This window comes from Vigna unguiculata, chromosome 8 (genome assembly GCF_037176805.1).
Source record: "Vigna unguiculata cultivar grain cowpea cultivar isolate G323 ecotype 2 chromosome 8, ASM3717680v1, whole genome shotgun sequence".
Lineage (NCBI taxonomy): Eukaryota > Viridiplantae > Streptophyta > Magnoliopsida > Fabales > Fabaceae > Vigna > Vigna unguiculata.
In genome coordinates this window covers 290,994-303,130 of record NC_140799.1, presented here as the reverse complement: position 1 = coordinate 303,130, position 12,137 = coordinate 290,994, and the positions used below count along the sequence as shown (strand labels likewise).

Here is a 12,137-nt window from a genome sequence, read left to right as displayed (position 1 = left end):
ACTTAGTACTGTGTACATATATAGTCTATCTTTACATTACTTCATATCTTTTTTTTTTTGTCTCAGCAAAAGAAAAAGTTACAAATATCATATAATGGAGAAATTCTATATTTACTAATATTTTTAAAAATAAAATTTAAAACATCGGTTTGGAAAAAAGTAACAAAATTACATTATTAATATAAATATTTTTCAAGAACCATAGTTACATTTTAAGAACTATTTGTGTTGATCCTATACGAGTCATGGTGACACATATGTGACATTATTGATATTCTATTGAAGCAAGTATGCACATGTAATAAATCATACATGTGCAGAACAGAAAAAATGAGCAGAACAACATAAGAAAGAAACTAATAATGCGAGACGGTAAGAGATAAAGAAGAAATAACAAGTAGCATTAAAAGTTAGGAAAGATAAGAAATATTTTAATATGTTGTAAGAAGAATTATAGGTTGGTGGCATATTTAACACCTTTACTTAAAGCATTTTTTTTATGAAATGAAATGAAGGAGTGGAAGCAAAAGATGAAGGAGAGTCCCCCAAGTTGTGAGGCTCTCCAACCTGAAAGGCTTCTTTTGACGTCATGTAGCCCTCTAAGTTGATAGTTTACATGTGAATGGATAAATCTCATTTTCTTAAGTTTGTTTTCATACGATAATAGTGACAAAAAAAATAAACTTAACACCTTGTCGTGTTTTGGCAAACTCTTACCCCCAGATTCCGTTAACGGGTTATCAACTTCTTAAAACAGGACACGAGGGTCTGGTTCTAGATTTTTTGGACTTTCTGCACATCAGAGCAGAGCTACTGGTTCTGGCTTTTTGGGACTTTCTACACATCAGAACCTTTTTTTAATTATTAAACATCGATTGTGATGAGAGGGTAAGTTGAATGTGCATTGTATGAAAATGGAGGATTGGTAATGTGAAAAAAAGATGCAGTTAATTTTTGAGTGTGTGGTGGTGGTGGTAGAAGAAGAAGGAAAAACAATGCAGGGTTTGAGAAATCATTTTCAGAAGCATATATTAATTGATTGGTGGTGGTGGTGGTAGCTTGCTTGCGATCTAAGCTGTGTAGATTGTAGCGGAGAAGAGACGGCTCTAGAAATAATTGAAACTTGTTGAAATGAAATGCTAGCGTTGAATTAATTCCCCATGCCTCTCTATTCCTCCAATTGGGAACACATTGAATATGAATTTTGTCTCAAAAGCAGATTCCCCTTTATCCTCACATTCCAAATTCCCGGCTAATTTCACCTCTGATTCTAATTCCACAGATTTTTTTATCCCTTTTTCCCTCTCTACTAATACCAATGCCTCACTCCCTCTTTCCTTCAGATCAATCTTCTCTTCTCTGGTGCGTTCCTCTCTTCTCCATTCTCTTCTTCTCATTCCTCTTTTCCCTTTCAATAATCAATTCTTTCCTTACTCTTCCTGCAGATATCAATTCCTTGATCAAACAACTTCACTATTCACAATCCTAACATGGGCTACTTGAAGGTTCCTTCTCTGCTATACCATTACCTATCTTCTCTTGTTATATTTCTCTCTATCTCATTTCTTTGTCTCTTTCTTCTTACGAGCAGGAACACATCAATCAACAAACTGATCCAGGTATGCTTTCACTCCTCATAAACCTCATTCACAACACAATTTCAACCAATGTGCTTTGGACGTAATCTCAGTATAGATCATGGCATTGAATGCCTTGTTCTAATTAGAGGACTTGTCTTTCTTCTATGGAGATCGTATTTTAGTACTGAGTTCATCTAATTTATCTAATTTCTGGTGCATGTGAGCAGCTGCAGTTTTACGTGATGGAAAAGAAATTCTTCTTCAGGTATATTTTAATCACTCTGGTCCACCTACACTTTATATTATTTGTAACTGTGAAGAACTTGCACGGACTAGAATTAACATTTAACAATTTCTTTTTGCAGGGATTCAACTGGGAGTCTCACAAATACAACTGGTGGAATAATTTAGAAACTAAAGTTCCTGACATTGCTAAGTCTGGATTTACTTCGGTGTGGTTGCCACCACCATATCATTCATTTTCACCTGAAGGTTAAATAACTTTAAGATAACCAGACAGTTTGTAATGTGTTTGTGATGTTTTTATCTTTTTCATTCAAACCTCCTGCAACATTTTTTTAACTTCTTCTCTAAAACAGGTTACACTCCGCAGAACCTTTACTCCCTCAATACTAAATATGGTTCTGAGCGTCAGTTAAAAGCTTTGCTTCAGAAGATGAAACAATATAGAGTCAGAGCAATGGCTGACATAGTTATCAATCATCGTACTGGAACCACTCAAGGACATGGAGGAGCGTATAATCGATTTGATGGAATTCCTTTAGCATGGGATGAACGTGCAGTGACATCATGTACTGGAGGACTGGTAAGAAAAGTAATTTATTTATGTTCTAATATATATTTTTGTGTTAGATATTGATTCTAAAGTTCTACTTCTTCTTCTTTATTTCAGGGAAATCGAAGCACTGGAGCTGTTTTTCAAGGATTTCCTAACATTGACCATACTCAGGACTTTGTGAGAAAAGATATCATTAACTGGCTTCGCTGGTTGCGCCATGATGTGGGTTTTCAAGATTTTCGATTTGATTTTGCAAAGGGGTAAGACATATTCTGACATTAGAGTATTGGATTTTCTGTGATTCTTTTTTTCTTCTTTATCATGCTATATATCTTTTATCTATGCTGTCTATATAGGTTTTCAGCCAAATACGTAAGAGAATACATTGAGGGAGCAAAACCTTTGTTTGCTGTTGGAGAGTACTGGGATACTTGTAACTACAAGGGTTCTTCTTTGGACTATAATCAAGGTACATCTATTAAACCTTAAGTGAATAATTTTCATTTGGTTTTGAATTTTCTAAAATTTGGATATGTTGTACTTCAAATACACAAATTTCACATGACAGAAAATGACAAAAAGAAGCTCTCACATCTCTAATTTGTTTTCCCTTGGATAAGGGTTGAACTTTTTTTTTATTGATATGACAAATTAATGATTCGCAGATTTTGTTAAGGTATGAATATTGAGCTTGGTACTTATTTTTCATGATTCGCAGATGGTCATAGACAACGAATAGTGAATTGGATAGATGGCACCGGACAACTTTCAACTGCATTTGATTTTACAACCAAAGGAATTCTTCAGGTATCCCACATATTTTGTACTTAGTTGTTACTGAATCAATCCTATTGAACAAGATGATTTCTGCATAACCAAGTTTACCTATTGTTTACACTCAGCACATACAACAAATCCTTTTACACGCGAATTGATGTTCTGGTTTTAATTTGTAGGAAGCTGTGAGAGGAGAGTTTTGGCGGCTACGTGATACTCAAGGAAAGCCACCAGGTGTGATGGGGTGGTGGCCATCAAGATCTGTCACATTTATTGATAATCATGACACAGGCTCAACTCAGGTAAAACTCATTTCTTAGTTAAGTGCCATGGACTCTCACCTAAAAGATATCAGTCTTTTGAATTGAATTCTTTTATGGTGCTTAACTCTTAATAATTGGTGTTTCTGTTAAGAATTATGTTATCTAAAGGCTTATCCATAAATTGAATCAAGGTGTTTATTGAATAATGAAAAGTGAGTAAGGTATGCAAAGAAAAACAAAATTGTGTTCTACTACATCTTGTAACTTGTGTTCTTCACTATGTGCAGGGTCATTGGCCATTCCCGAAAGACCACATTATGGAGGTATTTTATTTCTTTGGCATTAGTATCTTATCTTACTAGTATTGCCATTATGTAAATAGTTTGACAGTCTATTTCTACATCATTTCTGTGTTTTTTCTGTCAGACAAAAGAATGTATATGTTGTTCTTTCTGTCATATATTTAGAATAGTCATATTTAAACTCATGTTTTATGACAGGGATACGCATATATATTGACTCATCCTGGAATACCAACAGTCTTCTACGATCACTTCTATGACTGGGGCAACTCAATTCGAGATCAGATAGTGAAATTGGTATATAACATAACCAGTACCAGAAACATAGCCATTTCTTTTGTTTCATAAAAGAACATGTAACAAATTTACATTCAAACTACTGCAGATTGATATTCGCAAGCGTCATGGTGTTCAAAGTAGATCGCCTATAAGGATTTTGGAGGCTAAACACGACCTCTACTCTGCAATCATCGGCGAAAAACTGTGCATGAAAATTGGAAGTGGTTCATGGTGTCCCTCTGGAAGGGAATGGACACTGTCAACTTCTGGCCACAATTATGCAGTGTGGCATAAGTACTGATTCTTTGATACAAGATTAAGTGCTTCTGGTCTCCTTCAAATTATGATTAATAACCCTTTCCATTGTATCTCTATTATCAAGCATCAATGGCTGCTTTCTTTATGTAATATATATGTAACAACAAAAATAAGCAGCTTTGTTTATGTCATGTATAAAATAAATGAATAATCATAAGTCTATATGGGTACCTATAATTAGTGCGGTCTTATTAAGTATCACTCTTTTCTCATTATCGCATTCGTGTATACAAACTTTTAAACAATGTTTAAAAAAATAATATATATGAAGAGAAACCAATTACTTTAATATATTCAGAATAAATAATTAAAATTCAATTATTATATGATAAGTTGATGTTAACCCATCACCACTATTAAATTAATTTTTAATTAAGACAATTTAGTGTTGGTGAAAAAAAAAAGCTAAATAAAATCTATTTTTAATATTAATTTACTTTAGACCGCTTTGACCCACGGTGATGATAATAATTTTTAGAAAAATATTTGCTCCCGTACTTAATAAAATAAATGAAAAAATATTGTAGTCGACGAAAGATACAAGTGTAAATGAAGAAAATAAAAGTAGATGAAGATGAAGGTGATATGTGTAGGTGAAAGAGATAAGTGTGATAAGATGGGTGTCAACGAAAGTTGAGTGTGAACAAAGAATATGAATGGGAGGAGTTTATATGGACAGTGAGAAAAAAAAATTGAATAAAAATATTTGTTATATTTAAATTTGAACCTTTAAATTAGAAATAATATATGGTTCTTATTTATCTTGAGATACATATAATATAGATTCATAACATATAAATTACTATCAGATTAATTGATACCCGTTTAAATGGATATAAATACTAAAAATACTGTACCGACATTAATTTTATTTATTTTAGTATGTGTTAACTAAACCGATGTGAATATAATACTATAATAAATGTTAATACTTATTAAGAAAATTTAAAATAGTTAGTATTGTCTTATAATTATCTAAGCGAGCTATATTAGCATCATCACTAGAGAGACTCTATTAGTATCAACTATGCCGATATTAATCTAAAACTACATAAATATTTATTTATTAAAAAATTAACAATAATTAGTATCGATTTCAAATTAATTAAATTGACTTAAAATAATTAGTATCGATTTGAAGTTAATTAAATTGACTATGTTATAATAGTTAAATCATTTTAAGAAAATTTACATTTTAGTTTTTTTTTCAAAAATCTTTATATATCAAGTTAACTTACTTTAATAATATAACAATATAGTAATTTAACTAACACTAATATTATTTTTTTTGTTGTTAGTGTTCACTTTATTTTTATTAAGTATTAAAATGTTATAAAGTTTAGCTATTTGTGCCAATAAATAATACGTGGCAATAAGCAAGAATTACTATGTTTAAGGTTTTTTGTTGTTGTGTTTTTAGGCTATTTTAAATAAAATAAATAAATTTGAAGTAAATTACGACATATGCAGTTATATTTTAAAATACATATTATTAAACCTATCAATTTCTATAAATTTTCAAAAAAAAAAATGTAAGATTAAGATAAAATTGTTATGTTTTAAAATAATTAAATTAAAAGTTATCTTAATGATACACTTTATGTGATTGATAGTACAAATACTTATTAAGATTAAATTGATTTTTATAACCTTTAGTTAAATTGATGAAAGGATTTGAAGTTTAAGTTTAAGCTTGTTCCATTTGTAGAAGAATTAGGTAAGATGGTAAAAGACCATGAGATACCCGCATTAAAAAATATATATATATATTAAGAAGGTTGTGATTTGATAGAGAACTGGGCTAAAAAAAATGTACAGATGAAAACCAGAGTGGTGTACTGATTGTACTTGAGACGCAGCAGATATGTGGTACACATGAGGAGGATTTGAACAAAAAGTTTGAATAGCAGTGAAATTATTGAAAGATTATTTAGTTAATGTGCAGATCTTAAACATTTTGATAATAATAATAATAAGCAGCACATGGTTGCAGAAATGGTTTCTCTTTTTTACAATAATCTAGCTTTACATGTCTTACCAGATACGGAGAGAGAGAGATAGCAACAGAGAGTCACATGGAGTTGTGGCTGGAAAGGGACTCACACACATCAACATCACCATCAAATACAACATTAGTCTTACATTTCATCATTTACTCTTTGAAAACCCACTTCAAATTACACCTACATTTATTTCCTACCATAGATCCCTCTCCCTACTTTGACTACAATATTATAATTCTTCTTTGCGATAATCTCTGTGTGTTGATGGATGAAGCACTTGGATATACCAATCTCAGCATAATGATGAAGATGATGAACTCTTTCTGCCTCTCTTTCCTACTGTGGTTCCCACTTAACATTACTTTACTTTTCAACACTTCTTAATCAAATCTCTTCCTTCATGACACAAAGCTTGAAAAACACGTAATTATAAGGTTCATCAAATTGTGTGTGTGTGTGTGTCGATCTTTTTTCTTTTGCCACATGATGTTGTGGGTGAAGAAGACAAGAAATTAGTTGTATAATAATGGGGGTTTTGAATTGGTGGCTATTATGTAGGAAAAGTGCTGGCATGCATGGGAGGGGAAAAAAAAGATGGATTATGAGATCTGGTCTTTAGTTTGTGACAGCTTTTTCAACACCTTTTCTCCGCGTTGGATGGTGCCTGTATGTATGATTGGTGAATAATATATCCTCCTACATACCATAGCATAGCATGGGAAATTCAACACTTTATACTAAAATCATCTTCTTCTTCTCTTAGATATTCAACTAAAATGTAGACAGTGATTTAAGGGTTAGATGGGTAGCCATAAATGAAGGAAGGAAAATGAGTTGGTCTCATAAATGCATGGCACTCCAATCCAATTGTTGTCTGTCGTTTTTTTATCTTTGTTGTTCAATTCATAAAAAGGTTGGACCACTCCTATTTTGGTTCTCAGCTTAAGTAAACATATTTGTAAACCTTTTCACCGTTTTATATACACCATAATAATGTCTGCATGTGTTCGGACTACCAAAATTTACTTCGTCAAATTTTAAAAAACACTAATTTCAATTAAGGCTTAATTACTCGAATCATACCCATTTTGCTTCGAAAATTTCAAAATGGTATCCGCTTTGAACTTTGCCTCAATTTAGTACCCAATTTTAATTATTGCATTAATGTAGTACCCGCCGTTAAGTCTTCACAAACGGCGTTAACTACCTTGCCACGTGTCAGCCTCTGGATTTTTTAATTTTTTTAATTTTTTTTTAATTTTTTTTAATTTTTTTTTAATTTTTAATTTTTTTTGAAAAAATTTTTTTTGCCACGTGTCAAATCCTTGATGTGACATGTGGCAAGGTACCTTGCAAGTGTAATTGTCTTCATCTCAACTTAGTCCCCACATGTGTCTATTTGTTTCAATTTAGTACCCATATATGTTTATTTGTTTCAATTTAGTACCCAATTTATTTGTTTCAATTTTGTCTGAATCTCTATTTTACAAAATAGAGAAATATTGTGTCTCCCTTAAGTCTAAATTTATAATTTATATAAATGTTATATTTATATTTGTTACTAAAAATGACTTACAAATATGTTATTCATGACTTTTACCATTAACTTTAATATAAATTTCAATACTTAATTTTATAACTCATTTTTAGTAACAAGTATCAATATAACATTTATATAAATAATAAATTTTGTCTTAAAAGAGATACAATATTTCTCCATATAAAAATAAAATATTTGAATAAAATTGAAACAAATAAATTGGGTACTAAATTGAAACAAATAAACATATATGGTATATGGGTACTAAATTGAAACAAATAGACATATATGGGGACTAAGTTGAAAGAAAGACAATGACACTTGCAAGGTACCTTGCCACGTGTCACATCAAGGATTTGACACGTGGCAAAAAAAAAATTTCAAAAAAAATTCAAAAAAAAAATTAAAAATTAAATAAAAAAATTCAAAAAAATTCAAAAAAAAAATTAAAAAAATTAAAAAATCCAGAGGCTGACACGTGGCAAGGTAGTTAACGCCGTTTGTGAAGACTTAACGGCGGGTACTACATTGATGCAATAATCAAAATTGGGTACTAAATTGAGACAAAGTTCAAAACGGGTACCATTTTGAAATTTTCGAACCAAAATAGGTATGATTCGAGTAATTAAACCTTCAATTAATTATATAAAAAAAAATTGTGTATCATTTTGTGATTTAAAATCACAAATTATAAAACATTATCCAACGAATCACTATATAAGAATAACGAAATCATGACATGAGAAATAGAAGATAAAAATTGAAAATTCATATTAACAAAAGGAAAAAAAATTTCTAAAAGAGCTTCCTGCTTCAAGTTTCTCATTCCACTTAACCATTTTTTTTTACTTTTAAATATATAGGAATAACTAATTCCCTAATAGGTTGGATATAATGATTTTTTTTTTACATATAGTATTTCTCTTGCAATATAATGTAATACATTATTCCTATTCTTTCTTAATGCTTCATTGCATGGTTTGATTATTATTTTTTTCTTGCATCTAAATATTGGAAAATGTTTTTTGAATTTGATTTTCATGATTGAACAACTTAAAGATATGATTTAGACATATCTTTAAGTTGATGACTCTTATTAATTTGTAATTTATATTACCAACAATTATTATCATTGGTAAATTTATCGATAAAATAACGACAAGTTTTTTATCAAGTCCAATGAGATTATTTTTTGTATATTAAGAACATATGAGTGAGAAGAAAAAGAGAAGGGAGAAAAAGAACAAGAAGGAAGAAGAGGAGGTGACAACAACGTCGTGACACAACGACGAGTCATCAATGGTGGTAATCAAACTTAGAGGAGGAATACGAGGAAGAACATGTAAAGGAAGAGGAAGAGACGACAGATAGGAGGAGGATGGGGAGAGGAGAAGGTGAATGGGGAGATAAGAGGAAAAAGAATAAGAGAAAAAAGAAAAGGATGAAAAAATGGAGAAGTTCTTTGACTTTGTGGCGCCCAATGCCATTTGTGTACCTCTCAATGCTAGTTTCTCTGATGGAGCACCTTGTTCTCTGATCTTTTGGCTCTGGGTTTGACTTTTTTAACGTTCAACGTTGTTGTTCCTCCATTATTTCACATTTTAGTTCTTCTTCTTGCTACGTAGGATTGCTCACTCATCTGGGTTTTGGAACAAAGCTTCCTATCATTAATTTAAACACAAAAATTTGGGATTAATGATATAATTAAATCAGTGTAACCCAAAATGTATTTCTCTACAAAAGCAAGATAAAATTGAAGATTAAGAAGCTTAAAAGTTAAAGAAAATTTGATTTTGTTAATAAAATATGAGTAAAATAATGGTAAAAATTAACATTATCAATAGGCTAAGTCGACGCTAGTTATAGTTGACCTTAAAGGCAAACGATAATGAACTAGCGAATACGATTTTAGAGTCACATGCATGTGTGATGCAAATTTGATACTAACAATTTTTTAGGTATGACTATTGCTTATTAGTGTTGACTTTTGATGTAACACCAACTTTATTTTCTGCCCTTATTTTTAAAGGCACACCCTAATCAATTGGGCCTAAAGGCTGGCCCATAGGGTGCCAAGGCCCCTAAAGCAGCAAAGGTCCTTCATTTTGCACTCACTTGCCAAAATCAGTGCTCTCACTCTTACCTTTCCTCTCCATAGAAACTCTGCTAGGGCTCAGTACCACCATGGTCAAGCTAGTTGGAACTCATTCCTTCTTCACGTAAGTTATGCCCCATCTCGTACTTCCTTTTTTTTTTCTAGCATTGTTGTCTTGGTTCCAGCAAGGGTCCCTCTTCGTAACCTTGTTTTCCTCTGTTCTACCATTTTTTCCAGCTTAGTAAGTTGTTCCCAGAGTTGTGGTGCTCACTGTTTGGGTATCCGAGTCTTTTGGCTAGCTCTTTTCAAGTAAGGGAAGCTAGAACCTTTTTTATGCTTGTATAAATAATGTGCTTATTTTGGTTCTGTTGGGTGCTTTTGATGATTTGATGTGCTTTTGATGGTGTGAAAATAATCTGTGTATTGTTTATGGATGGATTTTTGGCTTGGCATGCGTGAGAGCAGGTGAGATCTGCTACGCTCGCCTAAGCGGGTTGTTTTTTGCCCAAACGAGAAGCTCTCGCCTAAGCGAGAATGGCAGTAACTCCCCCCCTTTGGTTTCGAGTGCTCGCCTGAGCGAAGGCCTCTCGTTTGGGCAAGATAGGCTAGCTTGAGCGAGAACTCGAAGTGCTCTCTATTTTCAATCTCGCTTAAGCAAAAGCTTTTCGCTTGAGCGAGAGACCCCTGTCGCCTGAGCGAAAGCTCCTTAGCTTGAGCGAGATTGACAGCAGAGTTGTTTAAATACTTGTATGCTCCCATGATTGATTTGTTTACCTTTTTAAAGCATGAAAATATGATGCCAACGTTTTATGCAACGTGTTTGTGTTTTCTTTAATTTTTGTTGTTTGGGATTTTGTGTTCTTACATGTTGAAACCAGTGAAAAGCTGTCAGTTTAGCTTAAGCGAGAGATTTTAGCTTAAGCGAGATCAGTCTAGCTTAAGCGAGAATTTCTAACTTAAGCGAGACCAATCTAGCTTAAGCGAGATCAGTCTAGCTTAAGCGAGAATTGTTGCAGAATTTTAATTCCTTACTTTAACTTGAACTTATGGATTGATTCAATTACTTTTAAAAGCATGAATTGGGCAAATGGGTATGAGTATAATGGTTTATGGTCTGTGATTGATAAGTTTAACATGACATTGGCATGTGGCATGTATGAGATGGTTGGTAATTAAAGTGGCATGGTATTGGTATGAGATGAAATTCTATATTCATGGTTTGGGAAGGATGAGTTGGTATGGACTCCACATGTGATGGGAATGAGGATTGGTTATAGAGGTTGACATGAGATTTATGTGCATGATAAATATTACTTGATTGATTGAGTATGATTGGTCTGTGGTCAGTACGTAATCCCATGAGCCTCTAGGTGAGACCCCATGGTAGTGCTTCAATGGTCGGGACGTAATTCCATGACCCCTGTTAGTGGAAGTCCACGGTGGTGCCTCATCTATATAACTTGGTAAGGATTCAAGGTAAGGATTGCATCCTGACACTCTAAGGAGTCAATTAGTCTCACTTAGAGCAGACTGACTCTTGTGGTGAGAGTAGCAGGAGGCCTTAAACTCATTAAGGGCTAACCTTGTGTGTGAGGGAATTGATTCATTGTAACACTTGTAACACATAGCTCGGGGGTGAACAGCTCGGGGGTGAGCAGAGGTATCCACCACAAGTGCAAGTATCCGCTGAATCCGACTAGGTTATATGTATCCGGATGAGTCGAGTCGAGTCTTAGTGTATTGATTGGAAGGTCATAACATGCTTGGATGATAAATGTATATTTGACTGTGAAAGTATGACGGACTTCATGATAAAACCACTTTTGGGCTCTAGCTTACTCTTCTGTTGTTTGTTGTGTGTTTTGTATGTGTGGTTCTCTCTTTTGCGATGATCATCGACTTATTGATGTGAGCAGATGCGAGGAACACCTGTGGTCATCAGGGAGGTGATGGTTTCGCTGCCTAGTTCTCTAGATTTTTCTTCTCTAGGCTTTCTTGTTGGGTTGTGGCCCTTGTACCAGTTTAACTCTTACTTTACTATTTTGTTCTTGATGAACTTTGTATCAGTTTAGTTTTGGCATCGTGGTGTGCCTTGGATAACTGTAAGGAGTTAAGTTTAAACTTCGGGACTGCGCGGTTATATCTTTTGTGTGATGCTTTATTTTAATTATGTTTATTAAT

At 32.9% G+C, this 12,137-nt stretch overlaps 1 protein-coding gene across 1 annotated transcript; it reads left to right on the top strand.

Annotated features, from left to right (window-relative positions):
- The first annotated feature begins 1,200 nt into the window (after positions 1–1,200).
- On the top strand, positions 1,201–4,495 carry AMY2 (alpha-amylase-like 2). The gene is made up of 13 exons (XM_028082860.2): positions 1,201–1,362; positions 1,446–1,505; positions 1,592–1,619; positions 1,808–1,845; positions 1,946–2,072; positions 2,180–2,406; positions 2,494–2,639; positions 2,736–2,848; positions 3,098–3,186; positions 3,336–3,458; positions 3,707–3,742; positions 3,920–4,018; positions 4,107–4,495. Exons 2-13 carry the CDS (start codon positions 1,491–1,493, stop codon positions 4,299–4,301), a joined length of 1,236 nt encoding a protein of 411 aa, XP_027938661.2. The 5' UTR covers positions 1,201–1,362; positions 1,446–1,490; the 3' UTR covers positions 4,302–4,495.
- The last annotated feature ends 7,642 nt before the right edge of the window (positions 4,496–12,137 follow it).

Bases quoted from the DNA above. Each gene is read 5' to 3' on its own strand.
- AMY2 (XM_028082860.2), top strand. The intron at 2,407-2,493 runs GTAAGAAAAGTA...TCTTTATTTCAG, and splicing joins CATCATGTACTGGAGGACTG to GGAAATCGAAGCACTGGAGC. The intron at 2,640-2,735 runs GTAAGACATATT...CTGTCTATATAG, and splicing joins CGATTTGATTTTGCAAAGGG to GTTTTCAGCCAAATACGTAA.